This window comes from Octopus sinensis, linkage group LG12 (genome assembly GCF_006345805.1).
Source record: "Octopus sinensis linkage group LG12, ASM634580v1, whole genome shotgun sequence".
In the NCBI taxonomy this organism is placed as follows: domain Eukaryota; kingdom Metazoa; phylum Mollusca; class Cephalopoda; order Octopoda; family Octopodidae; genus Octopus; species Octopus sinensis.
Window position 1 is genome coordinate 36,280,890 of NC_043008.1, and position 25,000 is coordinate 36,305,889.

The window sequence follows — 25,000 nt, forward strand, 5'->3', positions numbered from 1 at the left end:
CATATTTTCATGTAATAAATAAAGGCTGTGTAGTTAAGAAGTTTGCTTCAGGTTCAATCTCATTGTATGGCACCCTTGGCAAGTGTTTTCTCTTATAGTTGCTGACCAAACACAGCCTTGTCTCTGAATTTGGTTCATGAGAACTGAAAAAATCTCACCATGCATCTCTGTCTCTGTCTGTCTGTCTGTCTGTCTGTCTGTCTGTCTTCTCTCTCTCTCTCTCTAATATATATATATATTTATATATATTGTTGCCATGATTGTCCACTAAATCCATAAGGTCTTTTTATTCTCTCTCTATTTATTTCCTCATGTTCCTTTCTGTTGAAGAGCATAGGCTCGAAATGTAAAAATCTTCCCGAGCGTCAAACTAATACACCCACTTGTTGTTTATACACCTATCTTTGTCTTTTGTTTTTCTGTAAATTTCAACTATATATGTATATACATATATATATATATATCATTAATTAAATATATTCTGTTAGAATATTATACACTGAATTTATTATGCGTGCTCTTTGTATAAGATGTCAAAAATATTAATACTATAAAGTATTGAGACATTAATACGAGCGATTATATATATACTTTATTTTGAAATAATAGCATGAAATTGAATATCAAAAAAATTTCTCACAAAGATATATATGTCTAAAATAGTATTGTATTAAAAATATATGTAAATATATAAAACATGACAGTTTAAAAATTTGTCGTCGTTGTTGTCGCTGCCATTGCCGTCGTCGTTGTCTAACATGTGTTTTCCCTGCTGGCATCATTCTCAAATCACTCACAACTGGCTTTAACCTTTTGGTTACCATATTTATGTTGAAGTATTGTTTCGATTAAGTTTGAAAATAATGAAGAATTTATTAAGATAATCTTGTCATTATCAAGGTGGTGTTTGAAATATTGTGTCAAGATTTGCAATATTTTGGTGAGTCATTTGTGTTATTTGTCAAGTTAACAAAAGCAGCCTAGAATTCAAAGTAAAGGCCATTGTGTTGCGCTGTCTGCAGCCACCTTTTTACCAGTTCTTTTGCTGCAACGCTGATACCGGTTCTTGTTCTCTAAGGCGAGGAGCTCCTTCACTGAGGCTTCCACCTCCTTTTGGTTGAGAAAGTGTCATGAGCACAGGAAGGGAGCTACGGATCTAAACAAATAATGATTTGATCCTGCTAGTCCAGTCTGGTCTGGACTGTATGTTGTGTGTGGCATCACTCTGATTTCCTCAAGTTCCTGGAGATTATTCCAGGTTGTTTAAGTGGTAGGAGGTCTTGTGAAGTCTTGTGCTGCAGAAGAGCTCACTTTCAGTTAACCAATGCCAGGTATTTTTGCTGCTCAATGATATACATCCGTGAGATGCCAAACTCATCTGATACTCACTGAGTGCTGCTCACCAGATTTGGCACTTTGGCTTGGAACGTGACCTTGGAATCCACAGCTTTAGGCCTTGCTTGATCATCGAAGTTCTTCCAACTCAAGTGAAATTTCTTAAGCCATACGGTTACTCTTCTGTGATCAACTGTACCTTCACCTTTTATGCAACAAATGGTTTTGGTTGCTTCCATGTTGTTATGGCTCAGTTCGAACTTGTAAAGTCGAAGTTCCTGAATGAAGCTAAATTGCATGTTCATCTTGATGCATTTCAGATCATATAGAGTGAAGCAATGTACTAACTACCATGATACTACCAACTTCAGAGAGTATCTTCCATGGCCTGAACAGCTTTGGTCATGGGATACACATGTTGCAAACTAGCACCTATGCAAAACTTTTGACTTGCTACAATATAAATTAACTTGTAATTTTGATGGAAGATTTTAATTTAGAACAGAATTTAAAACAGAACTTTAAAAGTTGAACAAAAAGTGCTTTCAGGCAGGTTGGCATTAAAAGGATTGAAAAGAAAAAGCACATTGACTTATATAGCCTTAGATACACTATGCCAGAAAAGAAGATTGGAATACCTCTGACCGTGAGTTTGCTTGATCAGGATTGACAACATGGCATGGAAGAATCCCACCTTGACCTCCACTTTAGAAATTTTTATTTCAAAATTTTACTGGAAAAAATGTCTGACTGTTTCTCTGTCTATTTGTCTGTCTGTTTGTCTGTCTGTCTGTCTGTCTGTCTGTCTCTCTGTCTCTCTCTCTCTCTCTCTCTCTCTCTCTCTCTCTCATATATATATATTTGGTTTTGAAAAAAAACATTGTAAATTTCTTTTTTCCCTTTCCTCAATTTTAAAAAAAAAATGTCTTTTCCCCTTTCAAATCTTGAAAATTTGCTTTGCGATGAAAACCAGTTTGAGTTATTACTTTTTAAATTTTCCATACACCCATTTTTATTAAAATTTACCTTCAATTTAGCATTCTGCCTTTTTAAAATTTTTCCTCTTCTATATATATATTTACATATATTTTCTTCCATCTTGTAGCCATTCACATTCCATTCCTCAAGAAGGAAGGTAAGAGATTTTTAAAAATCTTTTTTCATAAGTAAACTCTCTAATTATATGCAATACTTGTAGGAAGGATATTTTTTACAATTACTAATACCATTGTTCAATCTTATTCCCCCCGCCCCATATAAATTATTCTAAAAAATGTTTTTCATAATGGCAATGTTTTCAATGTTACTCTGATTAAGGTGGGGAGCTGGCAGAATTGTTTGTACACCAGGCAAAATGCTTAGCAGTATTTCTTGTCTTTGCATTGTGAGTTCAAATTCTGCCAACGTCATTTTTGCCTTTAATCCTTTCAGGGTTGATTAAATAAGTACCAGTTGAGTACTGGGGTTGATGCAATTGACTTACACCTTCCCCCAAAATTGCTGGCATTGTGCCAAAATTTGAAATCTGTATTTTACTCTGATGAAATTTCTTGTATCTTAGATTGTTAAAACATGATTTACAAGTTAGTAAGTAAATAAAAAAATAATTAAAAGTGTTTGGGATTCTTTCAGCTCTTGTAGCAGTTTTAAAGATACAAATCTTACTTTTATGAAAACTAAGTGTACTTTAAATAATAAACTACATAAAGAAAATTAAAATTAACCTTTTGTTTGATGAAAGCGTTTTCATAAATTTGTTCTAAATGTCCACACTATTAAACTTTATTTTCACAAGTCCCAAGTTACTTGTCTACTTTGAAAAAAAAAAGAGAAAAGAAAAAAGAATTTGGTGCATGGTTGGTGTATGGATGCCAGAGAAATATGTCCTGTGTATCAAATGACAGCAAAGAAATAACATTTGAAAGATCATCTTAATAAAAAATAAAATTCTAAAAAAAGGGAGAAAATAATTTTTTCAAGTGTATTTAGTCAGAAATGTCTTTTAGCTGTTGATGCTAGAGTTGTGAAGTGAAATGGCTGAAGAAAATTTATACAGTCTTTTGAGAAATGGTTAAAAACAAAAAACCTTCTCTTTAGTAGCTTTGTTTCATTTCAGTTTCTCTAATCCTCATTTATATTTCTAGACTTTCGACAGTCAAATGAAATCTTCTATGGCCAGATGCCCTTCCAGTTACCAACTCCTATCTGTTTCTAAGCAAACTAATCCTTTCCACAGTTAGGCATGTTTTCATCTCAGAACTGATGCTGTGTAAAATCAGATTTACCAAACCTTATCTATTCACTTCCTTCCCTTTTCAGATTCTGAAATGGTTCAGTTAGAGTTTTATTCCCGGAAACCTTTTCCTGGAGACTTTTCTACTTGGTAAGATATGAAGAAAATTTGTTTACTATAATTTTTTTATTGATTTTAAAAAACAAGTTTTGAATTTTATTTTCATTTTCTTCATAATTTATTACATTTGGAAGCTTCTTTCTCTTCTAAGTCCAAGAATTAGAAATGGCCGATGGCAAGTTAATGCTGATAAGTTCTTTTATCCATCAGCTATACGATCAGGCATGGCTGTGTGATTTAGAAACTTGCCTCCCAACCATATATATATGTGTATGTATGCGGAGGGGCAATAAACACTGAAGATGTACAGAAAACAGATTCCATCACATGCTAGGGGGAAAAAAACTAGAAATAGTTGATAGCTTCTACTGCTGAAACAATGAAGTCTGTAGTGGGGATGGATGCTCTGAGAGTGTAGCGGCTAGAATACGAATAACCTGGGCAAAGTTCAGGGAGCTCTTACCTCTGCTGGCAACTAAGGGCCTCTCGCTCAGGATGAAAAGTAGACTGTATGATGCATGTGTGCAAACTGCCATGCTACATGGCAGTGAAACATGGGCCATGACTGCTGAGGACATGTGTAAGCTTGAAAGAAATGAAGCTAGTATGATCTGCTGGATGTGTAATGTCAGTGTGCATACATGACAGAGTGTGAGTGCCCCGAGAGAAAAGTTGGACATAAGAAGCATCAAATGTGGTGTGCAAGAGAGACAAATGGTCATGTGTTATGTATGGATGAGTACACCTGTGTGAGGAAGTAGCACACCCTAACTGTGGAAGGAACCTGTGGAAGAGGTAGACCCAGGAAGACATGGGATGAGGTGGTGAAGCATGATCTTCAAACATTGGACCTCACAGAGGCAATGAAAAGAGACCGAGACCTTTGGAGATATGCTGCGATTGAGAAAACCTGGCAACTAAAGTGAGATTGCAGTCATGGCTGATATCGGTGTCATGCAAATGGCACCTGTGCTTGTGCATTGTAAAAGCATTCATTACACTCTTGGATGGTTGGCGTTAGGAAGGGCATCCAGCCGTAGAAAACCATGCCAAATCAGACTGGATCCTGGCACAGCCTTCCAACATGCCAGCCTCAATCAAACTGTCCAACCCATGTCAGCATGGAAAACAGACATTAAATGATGATGATGATATATATGTATATATATATATTTATATATATATCCATGCCAGTGGCACATAAAATCACCCTTTACACACTTGGAGTGGTTAATGTTAGGAAGGGCATCCAGCCATAGAAAGCATGCCAAATCAGATGAGTTTGGTGCAGCCTCCTAGCTTTCCAGCCCTAGTTAAACCGTCCAGCCCATACCAGCATGGACAATGGCTGTTAAATGATGACAATAATGAAGGCGATATATATATATATATATATATACACGCACACACTTGCATATGTGTGTGTATGTATATACATATATAGATATACAAACACATGCATATATACATACACTCAGACATATATACTCATGTATTCCAGGTCGATATTTGCCTCTGTGAACAAAGTGACAATGTACTGTTGTCTTGGAACTACATCCATAAGTTTTACTGATTTGATGATGCCCATTCCATGGAAGATTCTAGGAGTTCCAGACGATCGAAAATATCTCCTCTTTAACAAAGTGTGGGAGCACATAACAGAAAGTAACAACAATTCTGGGTAAGCTGTTTTGGTTTTGACTGATACCCATATTTTTGCCTTACAACCATATTTTTGCCTTACACCCATATTTTTGCCTTACACCCATATTTTTGCCTTACACCCATATTTTTGCCTTACACCCATATTTTTGCCTTACACTCAGATTTTTGCCATACACCCATATTTTTGCCTTACACTCATATTTTTGCCTTACACCCATATTTTTGCCTTACACTCATATTTTTGCCTTACACCCATATTTTTGCCTTACACTCATATTTTTGCCTTACACTTATACTTTTGCCTTTTAACCTATATTGTCTAAATTTTTGCTTCAGTTATTCATATTTTAGATATTTTTTCTTTGCCTTCCTTCTATACCCTTGCTTAACATGTGCTTTTGGTGGTGGTGGCTGCTACTGTTTTTGTTGTTGTTGTTGTTGAAATCTTCAACCCTACCATTTTGAAAGAAAAGAAGAAAAAACAAATGAGCTATTCTTAGAGTGTTGGATGAGGTACATGACAGTCTTTGTTACAGTACTTTGTGGGCCAAGCTTTTGGGTGGTACAATTAATCCACTGGCGTGTTTAACACTAAAAACTTTGGATGTCATTGGTGGAATTAATTTTGTTGAAAGTATTTGGGAAAGGTTTTCATTTTGAAGCTAATGTATCCCCTTCACCCATCAGTCTTTGATGTCTTGTGGAAAAAAAAAAGAAAATCAAGTCATGGGTTCTACCCTTTTCTTATTGACTAAGCACTGGAAAAACTAATGTAGTTGGTGATACACTCTGCTTGAGAAAAATTAGACTGGGTGGCACGTAAAAAGCACCCATTACACTCATGGAGTGGTTGGTGTTAGGACGAATATCCAGCTGTAGAAACACTGCCAGATCAGACTGGAGCCTGGTGTAGCCTCCTGGCTTCCCAGGCCCCAGTCAAACCGTCCAACCCATGCTAGCATGGAAAACTGACGTTAAACGATGATGATGATGATGATGTTCATATCTGGAATCTTTTAGTTTCTTAATGTCTCACGGTTAAACAGCTATTATAATTTAATAAAAAAAAAAGGAACAGTTGAAATCTTTTTTCTGTTTTCTGGAAATAAAGCAAAGGGCTTCACACCAGCTTCTTGAATAGTTTATGTAGTCCTAATTTTAAAGATCCGAACATTTTGAGGGAGATTTAGCTGTTGTAGTGAGCAAATAACTTCAGTGGCTCATGTGGTCCTAATTTTAAAGACAGAATTTCACGAGGGAAATTTAGCTGCTATATTATGCAATTGACTTTTGTAATACTCCATCAGTAACCCACATGGTTTATAATTTTAAAGGTAGAAATATTTTGAGGGAGATTTGGCTGTTGTGTCAAACAAATGACTTCACAGAAGCTTCTTCAGTGGCTCATTTGGCCCTAATTTTAAATATTTATTTACTACATTAAACCCTTCCCTTATATGGAATTTACTCTTTTACTCTTTTATTTGTTTCAGTTATTTGACTACGGCCATGCTGGAGCACTACGTTTAGTCGAGCAAATTGACCCAAGGACTTATTCTTTGGATGCCTAGTACTTAGTTTATCGGTCTCTTTTGCCAAACTGCTAAGTTACGGAGACATAAACACACCACCATCGGTTGTCAAGCGATGTTGGGGGGACAAACACAGACACACAAACATATACACACACATACATATACATGTCGTCTTCTAAATGTTTCACGTTCTTGTCCCAGTTTGTATAATTTTTTACTTTTACATATATATATATATACACACATATATACAACAGGCTTCTTTCAGTTTCTGTCTACCAAATCCACTCACAAGGCTTTGGTCGGCTCAAGGCTATAGTAGAAGACACTTGCCCAAGGTGCCATGCAGTGGAAATGAACCCAGAACCACGTGGCTGGTAATCAAGCTACTTACCACACAGCCACTATTTTTTCAAAGTCAGTGGGATAAAATTGACACAGAATATTAAACATTAATCACTTCAATACCTCTATTTGAATTAAATTCAATTTGTAATTATATCAATTATATGACATGGGCATTTTGATTTTGACTTCTTTACAGCCCAGCAGCCCTCCAGTCTATCAAGATTCTGCCAATAAACCAGACTGGTTTGAAGAAACTCAAGGAATCAGAACTTAATCCCTACGTTGTTTATTGTAACAATGGTAAGACTGCATAAAATACTTTGTTTCGTGTTGTTCCTTTGATCACTTCAACACCTGACATGTGGTATACTTGTGCATGTGTACTGGTAATGTCAATTTGAAGGAAAGAGTAAGCTAATGTACAGCACATGCATTTGTTTATTATAAACAAATTATTTGTGCATCTTGTTCAACAAAATCTGAACATTCATACATCATCTTTGATGGGAGATTCCAATTAACTTATTTTGTGTATTATAGAATGCTGACGTGGCCGATGACAGTACTGCCTGATTGGCACTTGTGCCAGTGGTACGTTAAAAGCACATCCAAGCGTGATTGTTGCCAGGGTCACGGATTGGCTCCCATGCCAGTGACATGTGAAAAGCACCATTCATGAATGATCATTGCCGGTGTTGCCTTACCGGCACATGAAGAACAACATTCAAGCATGATCGTTGCCAGTGCTGCTAGACTGGCTCCTGTGCAGGTAGCACATAAAAATGCCTTTTGGGCGTGGTCATTGCCAGAACCACCTGACTGGTCCTCATGCCAGTGGCACGTAAAAGCACCCACTACACTCTCAGAGTGTTTGGCATTAGGAAGGGTATCCAGCTGTAGAAACTTTGCCAGATCAGATTGGAGCCTGATGCAGCCATCTGGTTCACCAGTCCCCAGTCAAATCATCCAACCCATGCCAGCATGGAAAGCGGACGTTAAATGACGATGACGATGACGATGATGATGATGAGTATATATTGGAAGGGCATCCAGCTGTAAAAACCATGCCAAAACTGACCTCACTTGTGCTGGTGCTACATAAAAAACACTCAATCCACTCTGTGTGGTGGTTGGTGTTAGGAAGGGTATCCTGTTGTAAAAACTGTGACAAAACACAGTCTTCTGCCTGGTCAGCTCCTGTAAAACTATTCAACCTATGCCAGCATGGAAGGTGGACATTAAACGATGACAATGATGACGATATACATGATGGTGATGATGATTGTCTACTCGTTAGATGAGCATGACCATTGCTGACAGTTAAGTGTCAGTACTGCCTGTGCTAGGGTTTTAAGTTGAGTGCAGCTGGCACAACACGAAAATGACTCTCATTAGCAATACTGTTGTACAAAGTAGGTTTCAATATTGTGTTAGTAAAATAGTCAAGTTAACATATATTGGGTTGTCCGGAAAGTTTGTGCCGATTTTTAAAGGAAAGGAAAAGGTCAGTAAATACTTGCCATTACATTTTTAAAGAACCAAATATAAACCATTTTGTTGTACAATGCGTCTCCATCTTTCCTTTAACTGGAAAATACCCTCTTTCCAGAATTGAGGTGGTTTCATGGCAAAGAATTCATCAAGGTATCTTTTTACATCATCCAAGGAATTGAAAGTTTTACCATTAAGACTATTCTGCAGAGACCTGAATAAGTGGAAATCTGAAAGAGCAATATCTGGTGAATATGGAGGGTGGGGTAACACATCCCAGCCGAGCTGCAGTAATTTTTGTCTGATTCCCAAAGAAACATGTGATCTTGCATTATCATGTTGGAAAACAACACCCTTCCTGTTGGCCAATTCTGGATGTTTCTCTTGAATTGCTGCTTTTAACTCATCCAGTTGTGTGCAGTATTTCTCAAAATTAATTGTCTGGTTATTTGGGAGAAGCTCATAGTACAGAATTCCTTTCGAATCCCACCAGACACAAAGCAAGACTTTTTTAGGGTGAAGACCCACTTTTGGAGTGGCTAAAGGTGGCTCATGTCGCTTACTCCCGGATCACTTTCTCTGAACATTTCGGTAGATAATCCATTTCTCATCACCTGTCACAATTTGCTTTACAAAAGGCGCATTTTCATTCCGTTTATAAAGCGAATCACAGATGGAAATGTGATCCAAAAGGTTCTTCTCACTCAACTCATGTGGTACCCAAACATCGTAGTGATTTGTGTACCCAAGCTTTACTAGGTGCTCATGAATGATGGATTTTGATAGGTTGAGGCTTTCTGCTAATTCTCGGGTTGTGCAATGTGGGTTATTCACAATTAATGACTTGATTTGGTTATCATCTGTAGTGGATGGTCTGCCTGATCGCTCTTTATCAATAAGGCTACAATCTCCAGCTCGGAACCTTGTGAACTACTTCCGTACAGTTTTTTTGGATAAAGAAACATCACTGTAAGCTACGCATATTTCTTTGATTGCTTGTGAGGAAAAAGAAAAGCATCAAGTGCCAAAAATAAACTTTCTTATCTTCCATTTTAAAGGATTACAAAATTAACACATGTTATAGGAACATAAACCTTCTTCTACGAAAAGGTAGCTTAAACTGTACTGTAAATGGAGGTGTAGTCAAATTCTATTTTATGGACTCAACCATGTCCTAAAAAGTTGAAAGGTAAGCTATTATAAATCAGCACGAACTTTCCAGACAACCCAATATTTATATGTGCGTGTGTGTGTTTGTGTGTGTGCGAGTATATATATATATATATATATATTTATATATATACATATATATCTAAGTTTTTGTTTCTTTTTTACCATTTGCAGAGATGGTTCACTGTGCAATATTTTTACCCCCTCATCACCATCTGCTGCTGAAGCTTAAATGCATGACAGACAAGACTGCAGTTTCAATCCTAACCGACTTCTGGCAGATTCTTCCCTCAGTCAACACTTACTTGGAATCCTTGCAAGATTTCCTCTAACAACCAACGCTGTGATTCTTGTTTTCATTTTGTAATTTCTAATTTGGACAACATTTCTATTTGGTTTATTTCTTGACAACATCTGGGACAACTTTGAATTTGTGTGTGTGTGTGTGTGTGTGCTTATATCTATATGTGTATGTATATACCCATGTTATATATATATATATCTGTGTGTGTAATTATTCATGATTATATGCAGTTATGTGTGTGTGAGTGAATACAAATAAGTATGTGTCTGTATATATATATATATATATATGTTTATGTCTGTATATATTTTTGTATGTTTATGTACCTGTATGTCACTCTGTGTTCATTTGATTTTATGTCTGCTTTTCCATGTGAGCATGGGTTAGATGAATATATGATTCAGACATTGTCTTACAGCTGGATGCTCTTCCTGTCACTAACCTTTAATTGTTTGACATGTTAGGATCTTGTGTTTCACCCATCTTTGAAGGTGCAAAGCTAGTAGATGGTCCGTTGACGGAAGAAATGAAATCAACAACAAAGCAGCTTTTGCTGAGCAATATGTATATATGTATGTATGTGTGTGTGTGGAGGTGTACGGCTTAGTGGTTAGGGGTGTTGTACTCATGATAGTAAGATTGTGGTTTCGATTCCTGGACTGGGCAGTGCATTGTGTTCTTGAGTAAAACACTTTGTTTCACATTACTTCACTCCACTCAGCTGGAAAAAGTAAGTAATACTGTGAAGGACCTGCGTTCCATCCAGGAGGTTAATATATACACCACAGAATTCAGGAAACCAACTTTGCAACCTTAAGGCTTGGGAGGGACCTTTGATCCCTTTTTTTGATGTATGCATGTGTGAGAATATTTGCTTGTGTATATTTATGTCTGTTTGTATTTTGAGTATGAATATAAGCATATTGAGTGATGTAATGGTTAGATGGCTAAAACGACTTCTATTTCCTGTGCTCTCAGTTCAAGCCTTTACAACAGCAGTTGGATATTTTGTACAGGGGCAAACTTGGTGATGGGAAGGCTGTTGGAGCATTGAAACCATTACATTTTCTTTTTTTAAATAATAAATCCAGTTCAAGACATGGAGAAGGTGTGTAACCTTGTGTTTAGGATGTTCGGCTGCTGATTGTTAAGTGATGATTGTTGAGTGATGATTGTTGAGTGATGTTTATTGAGTGATGATTGTTAAGTGATGATTGTTGAGTGATGACTGTTGAGTGATGATTGTTGAATGATGATTGTTGAATGATGATTGTTAAGTGAAGATTGTTGAGTGATGATTGTTAAGTGGTGGATTTGGTTTTTAGACCAGGTAACATATTGTGTCCGTGAGCAAGGCTATTTACTTCACATTGCTCTTGTCTCATTCAATTGAAAATAAGTACCAGCAGTGACAAATAGAGATTAACCCAATGCTAGTCTGGTGTTCTCAGTGCATTGGCTGACTGGGACCCCAGTTAATTGTCTATGCATGTTATAGCTTGTCAAGAAATACTCAAGAGGCCTGCTGCATTGATTTCCATGAGGGCCTGATGCTGCTAAGGCATCTCTGGCTCTGTGGGGTGTCTTTTACTCTCAATCTCAATGTATCAGAAACTTGGAAAAGTTCCAGTCTCATCGCTTGATGACAGATTAGAATTTTTCATTCCAAACACAGAATCAAAACTTCAATTTAATAAATCTTTTGTCGAATTCCCAGTGTTACTTTAACACAAATGCTGTTTTCCGTTTTGGATTACAGTTTTGAAAACACTGACTCTGGACAAAGATGAGCAGGACTAATTTCTGGCACTGTCTCTGCAAAACCAAGATTTCTCTAAAAGCCTGCTAAAGAAATCTGGTTGCACATGGAACTTTTTAATCAAACTCAGATGCTTTTATAAAATATCTTGATGCTATTTTTTTCTTTTTTTTTCTTTCTTTGTGACTCATCATAATGAATGTCTGATATTTACTTTTAAATATTTCTGGTGAGTGAGGTGTGGTGGTGGTGGGGTGCGGTGGGTGGTGTAGGGTGGCGTTTTTATTTTGAGTCAATTTAGTCAACCTTTGTGTATTCCTTTACTTGTTTCAGTCATTGGACTGCAGCCATGCTGGAGCACTGCCTTTTTTGGGTTAATCAAACTGGTCAATCCTAGTACTTATTCTTTTAAGCCTGGCACTTTTTCAAACATTTTTTTTTTATTTTGCGAAACTGCTGAGTTACAGGGACATAAACAAACCAACACTGTTTTTCAAGTGGTGGGGTAACAAATACAAACAAAAAGGTGCACGTACACTCACACACACATGTATATATTAATATATATACATATAAACGATGATGATGATGATGATGATGATGATAAACATATATTCATACACATACTCACACACACATATATATGTGTGTGTATCTATACACACATACACACACACATCTCCACACACACACATATGATAGATCTCTGCATGCATATATATATATATATATATATATATACATATATTCAGCCTGGGGTTATATTAAAAGACATTTGCTTAAGATGTCACACAGTTGAACTGAATCCAAACCATATTGTTCACAAGTGAGCTTCTTAACTTTAGGTCCATGCCTTGATATAAGTTTTTTCCTTATGGGATCTGGAGGAAGAGAACATAAGGCTGACCCTGACAAGATTTGATCCAGCTTCCAATTTAGATGCTAGGTGTAAAGAATGTGGATACTTCAATGTAAAAAAGTACCCTAAATAATTTAGGTATTGACATATAAAAGATAGCTGTGACAAGTCTTTGCCAGAGAAGCCTTGTCTCTCATCTCTTTTCTGCTCTAGACGTCAGTGATAAATATCTGAAACATGGACGTTATTTTTACACTGGCTCCAGTCACTGCACTGTTGCCATTCTGGGGTCTTATCAGTTGTATAAACCCCAATATTTATTTCAACCACCTCAGAGCAATGAAAAGCAAAGAAGATTCTAGCCGAGATTTGCGCTCAGACCTTAAAGGTATGTAGCCAATTAAGGCGGCGAGCTGGTAGAACCGTTAGTGCGCCGGGCGAAATGCATAGCTGTATTTTGTCTGCCGTTACGTTCTGAGTTCAAATTCCGCCGAGGACGACTTTGCCTTTCATCCTTTCGGGGTCGATTAAATAAGTACCAGTTACGTACCGGGGTCAATGTAATCGACTTAATCCGTTTGTCTGTCCTTGTTTGTCCTCTCTGTGTTTAGCCCCTTGTGGGTAGTAAAGAAATAGGTATGTAGCCAATTCTGCCTCTCCTGATGCTTAAAGTAATTCAAGAATAAAATTATTTAGTCTTATATCTGGCAAAAGACACTTCCCTAAAATGCCATGCATTAGGATTGAACATGAGATCTTGTGATTGTGGTGTAAACATTTTAACCATTTACACCTTCATGAAAAATGCACATGCATACCCTCGCACACATGTACACCAAATCCTGCATACATATACACTCACTGACATATATACTTTCACTTGTACATTCCACCTATACACACAATCACACACCATGCCACCACTATGATTCATATATATTCTTTTTTGCACACTCAAAGCTAAACAACAACAACAGCAGCAACAACAACAACAAAAGCAAGAATATATGAACCTTTCTCTTATTTTTTCCTTTTGCAATTTTAATTTTGAATATATAAGCAATAATGATAAAACCTGGTGCAATAATTTCATTTTTATTTCAATGCATATGTGTACATATGTATGCATGTATGTATGTATGTATGTATGTATGTATGATGTATGTCTGTATGTATATATGTATGTATGTATGTATGTATGTATGTATGTATGCATGTATATATATGTATGTATGTATGTATGTATGTATTTATGTATGTATTTATGCATGTATGTATATATGTATATGTGAATGAATTATAGTGTTTGTAACTGTGCCTGTGTATGTAGAAGTGTGTTTATCTGTATGAGCATGTATGTGTATGTGTGAGATTGAGCCAAGTTGTGTGTGTGTGTGTGTGTGTGTGTATTTTGACTTTTTAATGTGCTATGAAAATGTTGAGGTTCAACATTATCATACTGAGTCTTCAAATGATTTTTTTTTCTCCTCATTTTGTTTTTCCTTCTTGAGTATTCCCTTTACTGAGTACTCAGATAACTAATTAATTTTGTCTTCATTGCTGAGTAATTAATTGCCAACTCTTTCATCTCCACCCCACGTCCCATTAATTTTTCATTGTTTTAATTGCCATGTTTCCTTTGTCAAAGAACACATTTGAATAACAAACGTTGAAGCAATATCTTTTAATTATCGTTTAATCCTTGCCAAAGAGTCTTATATATTAATTAAAAAACAATTATATTTAATATCTTAAACAATTCTAAATGTGTTCTAATGTTGATTATTGTGTTAATTAATTTTATGTAAACAATTTTTTTGATATTTGTTTTTCACTAATTATTTTTTATATGAGTGATTATTTTAATTCCTAGGTGAGCCCTGACTGAACAGACAGATCTATGATCAAAAGACAGTCTAGCCATGACCACCCCATGTTGTTTTCATGAACAGTGTATCCAGGATTCTATTATTCAATGTTTTGTATTTTATTTAACTTTTTTTAGAAGTTGGGTGTGATTTTAGGGAAATTTGGCTGCTGTTTTTAGCTGGCTGAGTACCTGCTTCAAGACTCTTCCCCTGGCTCATGTGATATGAACTGAGTAGCATGCTGAGTGTTGACTCATGTTCAACCCTTCAGCATCCCTATTAGTAATCATGTTTGATTGATACATTCAAATTGTGAAGAGTATTGTGACTTACTCTTTTATTTATTACAGACTGGTCATTAGACTGTGGTCATGCTGGGGCACTTTTTTGAAGGGGTTTTGGTCAATCATACTGAGCCCAGCAGAGAGAGAGAGGAGGAGGGAGGGAGGGAGAGAGAGAGAGTCTCTACTGGGCTTTTCAACCTGTTAGAAATAGCAACCAAATCTACCTCAAATTATACTCTGCTGTTTTGACGGGCAGACACAATGTGTAATGTAGTCCTGGATATAAAGAAAATGAGAGTGTCATGGTTGGAATGCCTTCGGTCATCCGAGAGGTCTGCTTTATAAGGTCTGACCTGGGGCTGAACAACTAAACTTACCTCCATTTCTTTTATGCTTCATGTGAAATGTGTAATGTTTGTTACTGTGAAGATTCAAAGAAACAAATTACGTAGGTGGGTGTATCAAGCAACCAGACCAAGAAGATCTGGTAAAATATGTCTATATAATATATATATATATAATATAATATAATATAATATATATATATATATATATATATATATTATATATATATATATATATGTGTGTGTGTATATATATGTATATATATATATATATATATGTATATATATGTATATATATGTATATATATGTGTATATATGTATATATATGTATATAGATTTATATATATATGTGTATACTATTGTGTCTGGGGAGAGTCATTTCCTTTTTGTGCCTTATAATGTAACACACTCACCGATAAAATTTCCACTTTTTTCTTATTTTTATTTTCCTAAAATTTTTATTGCATCTTGCAACGTTTTCAATACCTTTTCAATAGTCTTGACTCTCAGAGAGTCAAGACTATTGAAAAGGTTACAAGATGCAATGAAAATTTTAGGAAAACAAAAATAAGGAAAAAAATGGAAATTTTACCAGTGAGTGTGTTACATTATAAGGCACAAAAAGAAAATGACTCTCCCCAGACACAACAGAATATGCTTCAACTCACAAACTCATATAAAGAATCTTGCAAACCAAATCCCAAAACTAAATATATGCGTATATATATATATATGTATATATAAATGTATATATATGTATATATGTATATATGTATATATGTATATGTATATATGTATGTATATATATGTATGTATATATATGTATGTATATATATATATATTATATATATATATATATTATATATATATATATAATATATATATATATATAATATATATATATAATATATATATTATATATATATTTATTATATATTTATATGCATGTGTTGTGTATTGTATGTATGCATTTACATATACATACATACATGTGTGTGTGTGAATGTATGTACATAGTGGATCACACATGTACCATAGTGATGTAAAAGACTACTATCAACTGAGCTTATTCAGCAGTTACCACACAAAACTCCCGATTTAGAGTGTTTTAAAGTAGGTAAAATATATATATATCTAAAAAAAAAATAACAGAACAAGAAACGCAACTCTAGAAAGATTAGCTGACTGCAAATTTTGGAATATGGACAATGCTACTCTCAGACATCAACTGGTGAAAGAAATGGTATTGTTTTAGCTGTATTTGGCCTCTTTGAATGCCATATCTCTAACACCCATGCACCCACTTACAACATCAGAAAACAACACAACCCCCATAACATCTTTTGCACATTCAGAATTGCTTAAGCATGGAATAAACTATACACATCAGTTGTTAGCTCTCAGGACACGCTACATCCTTCGAAACTGAAATTTGCTAGTATTACACCTGATGCCCTACTCTTACTCTCTCTCTTACTCTTTTACTTGTTTCAGTCATGTGACTGTGGCCATGCTGGAGCACCGCCTTTAGTCGAGCAAATCGACCCCAGGACTTATTCTTTGTAAGCCTAGTACTTATTCTATCATTCCCTTTTGCCGAACCGCTAAATTACGTGGACATAAACAAACCAGCATTGGTTGTCAAGCGATGTTGAGGAGGACAAACAAAGACACACAAACACACACATACATATATATGACGAGCTTCTTTCGGTTTCCGTCTACCAAATCCACTCACAAGGCTTTGGTCGGCCTGAGGCTATAGTAGAAGACACTTGCCCAAGGTGCCATGCAGTGGGACTGAACTTGAAACCATGTGGTTCGTAAGCAAGCTACTTACAAGGGAGGTAACTCTAATAATATCAGTTGATTGCAGTATAGGTGTACAAATATGTACTATGTAGGCATATACATAAATCTTTTATATGTATATGTATGTTTTATACATGTAAATATGTGTTATGTATATATGTATATATAATATTTACCTACGTACAGGTGTGTATATAATATTTACATACATATATATATATAAATTTTATATGTATATATGTATGATATATAATATATATATATATATGTATATATAATATTTACCTACGTACAGGTGTGTATATAATATTTACATACATATATATATATATATATATATATTATATATATATATATAATATATATATATATATGTATGTATTTATGTATTTGTATGCATATATGTATTTATGCTTATATGTATATATGCATATGTATATGTATGCATGTATGTATACATGTATGTATGTATGTATGTATTTTTATATATATATATATATTATATATATATATATATATATATATGTAAATTATGTGTGTGTGTGTGTGTGTTTACCATGGTATTTTTGTGTGCTGACAGAAAAACCCAGAGCCTACTCATTACTAGTATAGAGTGAATATGTGTATTAAAACAATGTAAATGCTCTTGTTAAGAATCCACTGCTGACAGTTTCGCTATTGATATTCTTCAGATGAGATATGCATGATTCTATTCTTGTGACCATATTTAAAAAAAAATACTGAAATCTTAAGCCATGCACAGAAACATGAACCTCTGAACTTTTCTACACTATAATATTCCCTAATATTGCTAATTATATTTTTATAAACCACATAGAAGGGAACTTTAGAAAAATCTGAAGTTACCATCCGTGGAAGTTATTTTTCATGTGTTCTTGATTTAAAATTCCTCTATTTTTAAAATGGTAACATAACTAGAACCATGTGTAACCTGTTTAAAGACTCTGAATGATGAAACTGTCAGTAATGGACTATTGACGGTCATGTTCATTCTGTATCGATTGTAATACATATGTGTATAAATGTCTGTATACATGCATAGATATGCTGGTGTGCATGTATACATATATATGTTTGTGTGTGTACACACACATCCATATATGTATCTATATATGTATGTTGTACATATACATGATTCTCTGTTTCTATGTACTTAACCAATATATATATATATAATATATATATATATATATATAATTTATATATATATATATATATATATATATGTATGTGTGTGTGTATATATAAATGTATATATGCATCTCTTCTAGCGCTCCTATCTTTTGCTCTCTTTCACTCTCTCTCTCTCTCTCTGTCTGTATGTATATATATATGTATATATATGTATGTGTATATATGTGTATATACAAATATGTATGTATTATGTACATATATACATATATATATATATATATATATATATATACAACACACATATATATATATATATGTGTGTGCAATATATGAAAACAATAATTTTACCTCTACAGATGCTATCTGTTTGGTCTTTCAAAGAAAATATATGGTTGTAAAATATAATTGAAATAAAAATTCAGCTCTCTCTCTATATGTATATATATATATATGTACATAATGTTTTCCTTGTTTTTTTATTTCTTTAATACTTTGTACAAAATGACACTTTGTTGCCACACTCACATATGCTTTTCAAATCATCTTCTGTCCAAAATTTTCATGTATATGTGTTGTTAAGAAAATCATTCTCACATTAATATAATAATCAACAGTTGATCAATTGTCAGTGTTTCTCTTATAATTCTCTCTTCTGGCATCTAGACATTCTCTGTTTTAGTCTTCCTATAGGACTGCATCCCTTTTGTTCTCCGCACTGTCTGACTTTCTGTTTACCTGATTGACTTGTTGACTCACTCACTCACTCACTCAATCCCTCACTCATGTCTTCACCAAGTCATTCCTCTCTCCCATCCTCCCTTGCTCATCTCTTTTCCCTCTCTGTCACTCACTCAATCATGTACTCACACTCACTCACTCATACACTTACCCTCCCTCCCTCTCTCCTTCATGGTTGTTTTACCTCATTGTGAACACCCTGTCTTATTGCACCTGGCCATTTCCTATTTTATTGACATCAAAAGGACGAAAGGCAAAGATGACTTTGGTAGAATTTGAACACAGAATGTAGAGATGGATGAAATGCAGCTAAGCATTCCATCTGGCATGTTAATGGTTATGCCGGCTCACTGTCTTGATAAAGCTATGAATAATAGCATGCACAATACTGGATGAAATAAAACTCTTTGGATAGAAAAAGTGAAAGGCTTCTTGTGGGATTTGACCCAGTATCTGCAGATTTGTAACTTTATCTACTATGAGTTCCACCGTTCTTATTTCTTTATTACCCACAAGGGGCTAAACATAGAGGAGACAAACAAGGACAGACAAAGGGATTAAGTTGACTACATCGACCCCAGTCCGTAACTGGTACTTAATTTATCGACCCCGAAAGGATGAAAGGCAAAGTCGACCTCGGCAGAATTTGAACTCAGAACATAATGGCAGACGAAATATCGCTAAGCATTTAGCCCAGTGTGCCAACGTTTCTGCCAGCTCGCTGCCTATGAGTTCCGCCATTCTAAAAGCAAATTGTTTTTTCTCATGTTTGTCAATTATTTATCATTGTACAAGTAAAAATAAGTAAAGGCTACCTTTGGTTATGAATGACCATGGGATTGCATTTTGAAAGTCTCCCTCAGGCACAAGTCTGGACAATGTTGTTTATGGAAGACCAGCAGTCACCCATGCATACCAACATCCCCTCTCCACTTCATCGATGTTATCCAATGGAAAGGCAAAAGCTGATACAGCTTGGCTTCACAACTCGTTTCTACACCTGAGTGAACAGGAGGCATTTTACATTCTCTCTTTCTCTTTTCTCTTTTCTCTTTTACTTGTTTCAGTCATTTGACTACGGCCATGCTGGAGCACCGCCTTTAGTCAAGCAAATCGACCCCGGGGCTTATTCTTTGTAAGCCCAGTACTTATTCTATCGGTCTCTTTTTTGCCGAACCGCTAAGTGACGGAGATGTAAACACCCCAGCATCGGTTGTCAAGCAATGCTAGGGGCCCAAACACAGACACACAAACACACACACATACATATATATATATACATATATACGATAGGCTTCTTTCAGTTTCCATCTGGTCGGCCCAGGGCTATAGCAGAAGACACTTGCCCAAGATGCCATGCAGTGGGACTGAACCTGGAACCATGTGGTTGGTTAGCAAGCTCCTTAGATATTAGTTAATAAATATGGACAAACGTTATGGTGCATGTTCAGATCCACTACAATAATCATTGTAAGACCAGCACTATTCTCTCTGCACTGCTCACATGTATGGCATAATGTTGCAGTAACACACAGACACGCACACACTTCTTCATGTTATTGATGTGCAAGTAGCTTTTGCAATGTCAATGCATCTAACTGATTAAACCAATAGATCATCTCTAAATAACATTGAGTGTGATATCAGAATATATCATGTACAAATGATATCTGAAAAGAGTAATACGTCTACAGACAGTTATCAACAATTGACTATATCTCTGTTTAATCAATATCCTCAAGTTGGTTCTGTTAACGTGACATCCACAAGCTGTTTGTGTCTTGTTAACTTGTAATTAGCGTCTATCTAGTCATCCTTTATAGACTTCCAAAACTCTATCATAAGCACGGTAGATGATGTGACAGTCTCATAGGAAATAACAATCTATAAAGGTTGCTATTATCTAAACAACAATTAACAGCTTTTTCTCGTTAGCTTATTTGTCAAAATCTATAGACTGAGCTTGTTTATTCACTCAGCGTCTGCACTATTTGTCTGACTGTCTACTCCTGTATACATAGAGAGACTATGTGTAACTTGTCAGCAGTTACTAACTCTGCATTTCTATACACTAACAATCTATAGTCTGTATCTTTGTGTCTACAAAATCATATTCTCATCAACTGAATGCTTCTAAATATCAATCAATAAAGAGCTTTGTTTCATTCACTTATGCTCATCTGTTCTATGACTTTCCAAGGTCTAGAGTATTCTTTGCAACCACATAGTTTCAAGTTCAGCTCCACTGCATGGCACCTTGGGTCAGTGTCTTCTACTGTAGCCTTGGGCCAACCAAAGCCTTGTTAGCGGATTTGGTAGATGGAAACTATGTGGAAGCATGCTGTGTGTATTTACATGTGTTTGTGCATGTATTTGTGTGTGCCTTTGTGCCTCAGTATGTCCATAATCCAATGAAAGTGAAAGTGAAACAAGTGAAAGAGATTATACATATATATATGTACTCACATAAATACATACATACACATGGTCAGAGTTGATCATATGGCTGTACCTTTCTACACAGGCCAGGCATGGGCAACATATTTTTTGCAGAGGTGTAGCAATTTGTGCCTGCACACACATACATCCCTTGTCTCAATATGATACTGATATTGTCCAAAGAAAAGTCTGCTACTTCACAGCCAAAAGAGACTGGCTCCAGTCTCGTGAAAATACAAAGATCTTGAACAAATGTCATGAAACATCTTGTATCGTGTCATATCTTCTGACAGTTCCACCAAACTACTGCCCTAGATTGGTACCTTTTTTTTATCAACCCTCAAAGAATGAGATGTAGAGTTAACTTCGGCAATATTTGAACTCAGAACAGTGAGTGTTGGAGCGACTACCATGAAATATTTTATCCAACACTGAAATGACTCTTCTAACATTTTCATATTGTCTATAAATCCAGGTATTATTTTCCCCCTTTCAATTTTCATTAATGAAAATTGTTTAAAGCTGCCCACCCTTTTTGTAATAATACTGCAATAATCTCTCACAGGCATTTGCAACCATTTTCAAGAAGCAGGCTGAATGAGACATGGCTTACCATCAAGTGGGATGCACTATTAAAATAATTCAAAGAAATTTTCCATTGGCATGCTATTCAGAATGTCCCTCAGGCTGCAGTTTGCTTATGACTAAAACATTTAAAACATGTTCTTTCAGGTTTTTTTTAATACTTTGAGTTGTTTTTAGAGAGATAGGGTTGTGTACTTTTTTTTCCAAGAAATCCTTTTATTGCAATTCATAGACAGGGAAGCAAAAAAAAAAAAAAACCTTTTTTATCAAGTGGCAAGTCATTTGATCATGTGAGCCATTGAGATAATGTTGAAGAAGTCTGTTTTTGTGTTGTGTAGCTTGGAACCTATCAGCTTGATGGAGTTCTTTCCTGAAGTTAGAAGAGTGCATCTTCATGGTTATCCAACCCACAAAAAAGAGCAACTGAAATCCCTCTTCCTAAATTATGCCCTAATGTCTTAAGAAAGAATGGACATATTAGATAATGTAGTCCTAGACATACTATGTCTGAAAAAAGTGAGGTAAGTCAGAGTTGATCTGTTGGCTAACAACTACTACAATTCACAGAAATAGTTTTATGTTGTATAATAAACAAAATAAAACATTCTATTTTAGAGTGAAGTGACTTCACAATAGACACAAAACAGTATTGGTGACAGGTACAAACTAATGACCTCTCACATGATCTCCATTGCACTATTCTTCTTCTTCTTCTTCTTCTTCTTCTTCGTAAAAAGGTGGTGTGCTGGCAGAATTGTTAGAGCGATAGGTAAGATGCCTTGCAATATTTCTTCAGACTCATTACATTACAAGTTCAAATTCTTCCAAGGTCAACTTTGCCTTTCATTGTTTTAGGGTTGATAAAATATGTACCAGTTGAATACTAGGGTTGATTTAATCGACTAACCTCTACCCTCTAAATTGTTGATTTTGAGCCAAAATTTGAAATCAGCATTTACATAAGTAGTAGCTATTTAGAGTCCAGCTGTATTGGTCTGATGGATTAAGCTATTTCATTTTTTATATGAGATTTTTCCGATAGGTGTAGGAGTGGCTGTGTAGTAAGTAGTTTGCTTACAAACCACATGGTTCCGGGTTCAGTCTCACTGTGTGGCACCTTGGGCAAGTGTCTTCTACTATAGCCTCGGGCCGACCAAACCTTGTGAGTGGATTTGGTAGATGGAAACTGTGAGAAGCCCGTCATATATATGCATGTGTGTGTATATGCTTGTGTGTCAGTGTTTGTCCCCCTAACATTGCTTGATAACCGATGCTGGTTACATCCCTGTAACTTAACAGTTCCGCAAAAGAGACTGATAGAATAAGTACTAGGCCTACAAAGAATAAGTCCTGGGGTTGATTTGCTCGATTAAAGGCGGTGCTCCAGCATGGCCACAGTCAAATGACTAAAACAAATAAAGAGTAAAGAGAGGAGCAATTTCAAATTTCCCCTGAGGACAAGATATTCCTCATTCTTAATGTAAAGGTTTCGAATCTAAGAAACATTCCATTATCATTTTTAATTGTTCCACAATTAATCAACTGTTTTCCCTTTAAATAATGGGGTTGCAATGAACTGAAAAGATGATAGATGGAGCTAAGTCAGAAGAGCAAGGGGGATGAGACAGAACATCCATATTTAGTGCCCTAATCTTTTCCTGAGTGACTTGAACAATATGTGGTCTTGCATTATCGGTTGAAGCTTCACCCCTTCTTTCCCAATTTTTGTGCCTCCAACTGGCAACCATTTTTACCAAACACAGTATTTATCTTTTTTCAGGTGCAGCCCTGGTTTGGAGATGGATTTTCCTTTTCCATTGGCTGCTGACTATTGTCATTTTTATAGGATGTAATGATTCTCCATAGAAAAAGTTTGGTAGTAAGTCTACTCTTCAGTGACAAGTAGAGGAGAGCAATTCTTTGATTAAACTGAGAAGCAGTCAGATGATGAGGGAACCACTGACCAAGTTTAGACACTTTTACTTTTTTCATAAAGGTGTTTTATGATTGAAAATGTATCTTGAATTGAACTGTTTTGGTAATTCTTGTGCAATTTACTTTGGATTTTCCTCAACTTTGAAGTATTGAATAAGTTCCCTCAAAGAAATCACATAAAAAAAATGCAACATGCCTTTTTTCCAAACCTAGGAGTTATATAACAAGAGTCTTGTTATAAGATAAAAAAAAAATGAAATCACTATTTAATGTTGCTCAGAAAGGATTTCATTAAACCATTTCTAGTCAATAAAGTTATCTGAAATCAGTGCAACTTGAAACATGCATCCCCAGTGTTCAAATAGTACTTAATTTATCGACCCCAAAAGATTGAAAGGCAAAGTCAACCTTGGCAGGATTGGAACTCAGAATTTAGCAACAGATGAGATACTGCTAAGAATTTCATCCGGCATGCTTACGATTCTACCAGCTCATTGCCTTTAATTTCAAATTTTGCCAGAAAGGCAACAATTTATTGTGGGACAGGATAAGTTGATTTCATTGACCCCAGAATTTCACTGGTACTTAATTTATTGACCCCCCAAAAGGATGAAAGGCAAAGTTGATCTCAGTGGAATTTGAACTCAGAATGTAGCGACAGGCAAAATAACGCTAGAATTTTGTCCAGCATGCTAATGACTCTGCCTTAATAATAATGATAATAATAGTAATAATAATAACAACAACAACTATAATAATCTTATTGCAGTGTTAGTCTAATTTTAATTTCAACATTTGTATACACTTCGCTTGTGTAATGTAATTTTTGAAAGTCGTTGACATTAACTACTTGTAAGTTTTGTATAAATAGACTGTCAGCGAAGCATTGTAAATGACATTTTCTCAATAATTAAATCGAAAAAGAAAATGCCTGCATGAAGTGATGACTGTTAATCACTTCTTCTTTGCCATATCATGAATTGACAAAGAGGAACTGGAACCGATAATTTCTATTGGCTA

The 25,000-nt window shown here is 35.4% G+C and overlaps 1 protein-coding gene and 1 long non-coding RNA gene across 3 annotated transcripts in view; one reads left to right on the forward strand and one right to left on the reverse strand.

Annotated features, from left to right (window-relative positions):
- LOC115218012 (AP-5 complex subunit beta-1-like) overlaps nucleotides 1-10,337 on the forward strand; it is a 67,213-nt gene extending 56,876 nt beyond the window's left edge. For both annotated transcript variants that reach the window (XM_036507873.1, XM_029787758.2), the window contains 5 exons: nucleotides 2,441-2,470; nucleotides 3,655-3,718; nucleotides 5,190-5,369; nucleotides 7,433-7,536; nucleotides 10,072-10,337. In XM_036507873.1, coding sequence (XP_036363766.1) covers nucleotides 2,441-2,470; nucleotides 3,655-3,718; nucleotides 5,190-5,369; nucleotides 7,433-7,536; nucleotides 10,072-10,229 — 536 coding nt within the window. In that variant the 3' untranslated portion in view covers nucleotides 10,230-10,337. The remainder of the gene's footprint in view (nucleotides 1-2,440; nucleotides 2,471-3,654; nucleotides 3,719-5,189; nucleotides 5,370-7,432; nucleotides 7,537-10,071) is intronic.
- The window catches only part of LOC118765604, a 30,588-nt gene continuing 15,826 nt past the window's right edge, over nucleotides 10,239-25,000 (reverse strand). Inside the window, exons 2-3 of the long non-coding RNA XR_005001465.1 lie at nucleotides 14,133-14,137; nucleotides 10,239-10,351 (exon numbers count right to left, since the gene is read on the reverse strand). This is a non-coding gene — a long non-coding RNA (uncharacterized LOC118765604). The remainder of the gene's footprint in view (nucleotides 10,352-14,132; nucleotides 14,138-25,000) is intronic.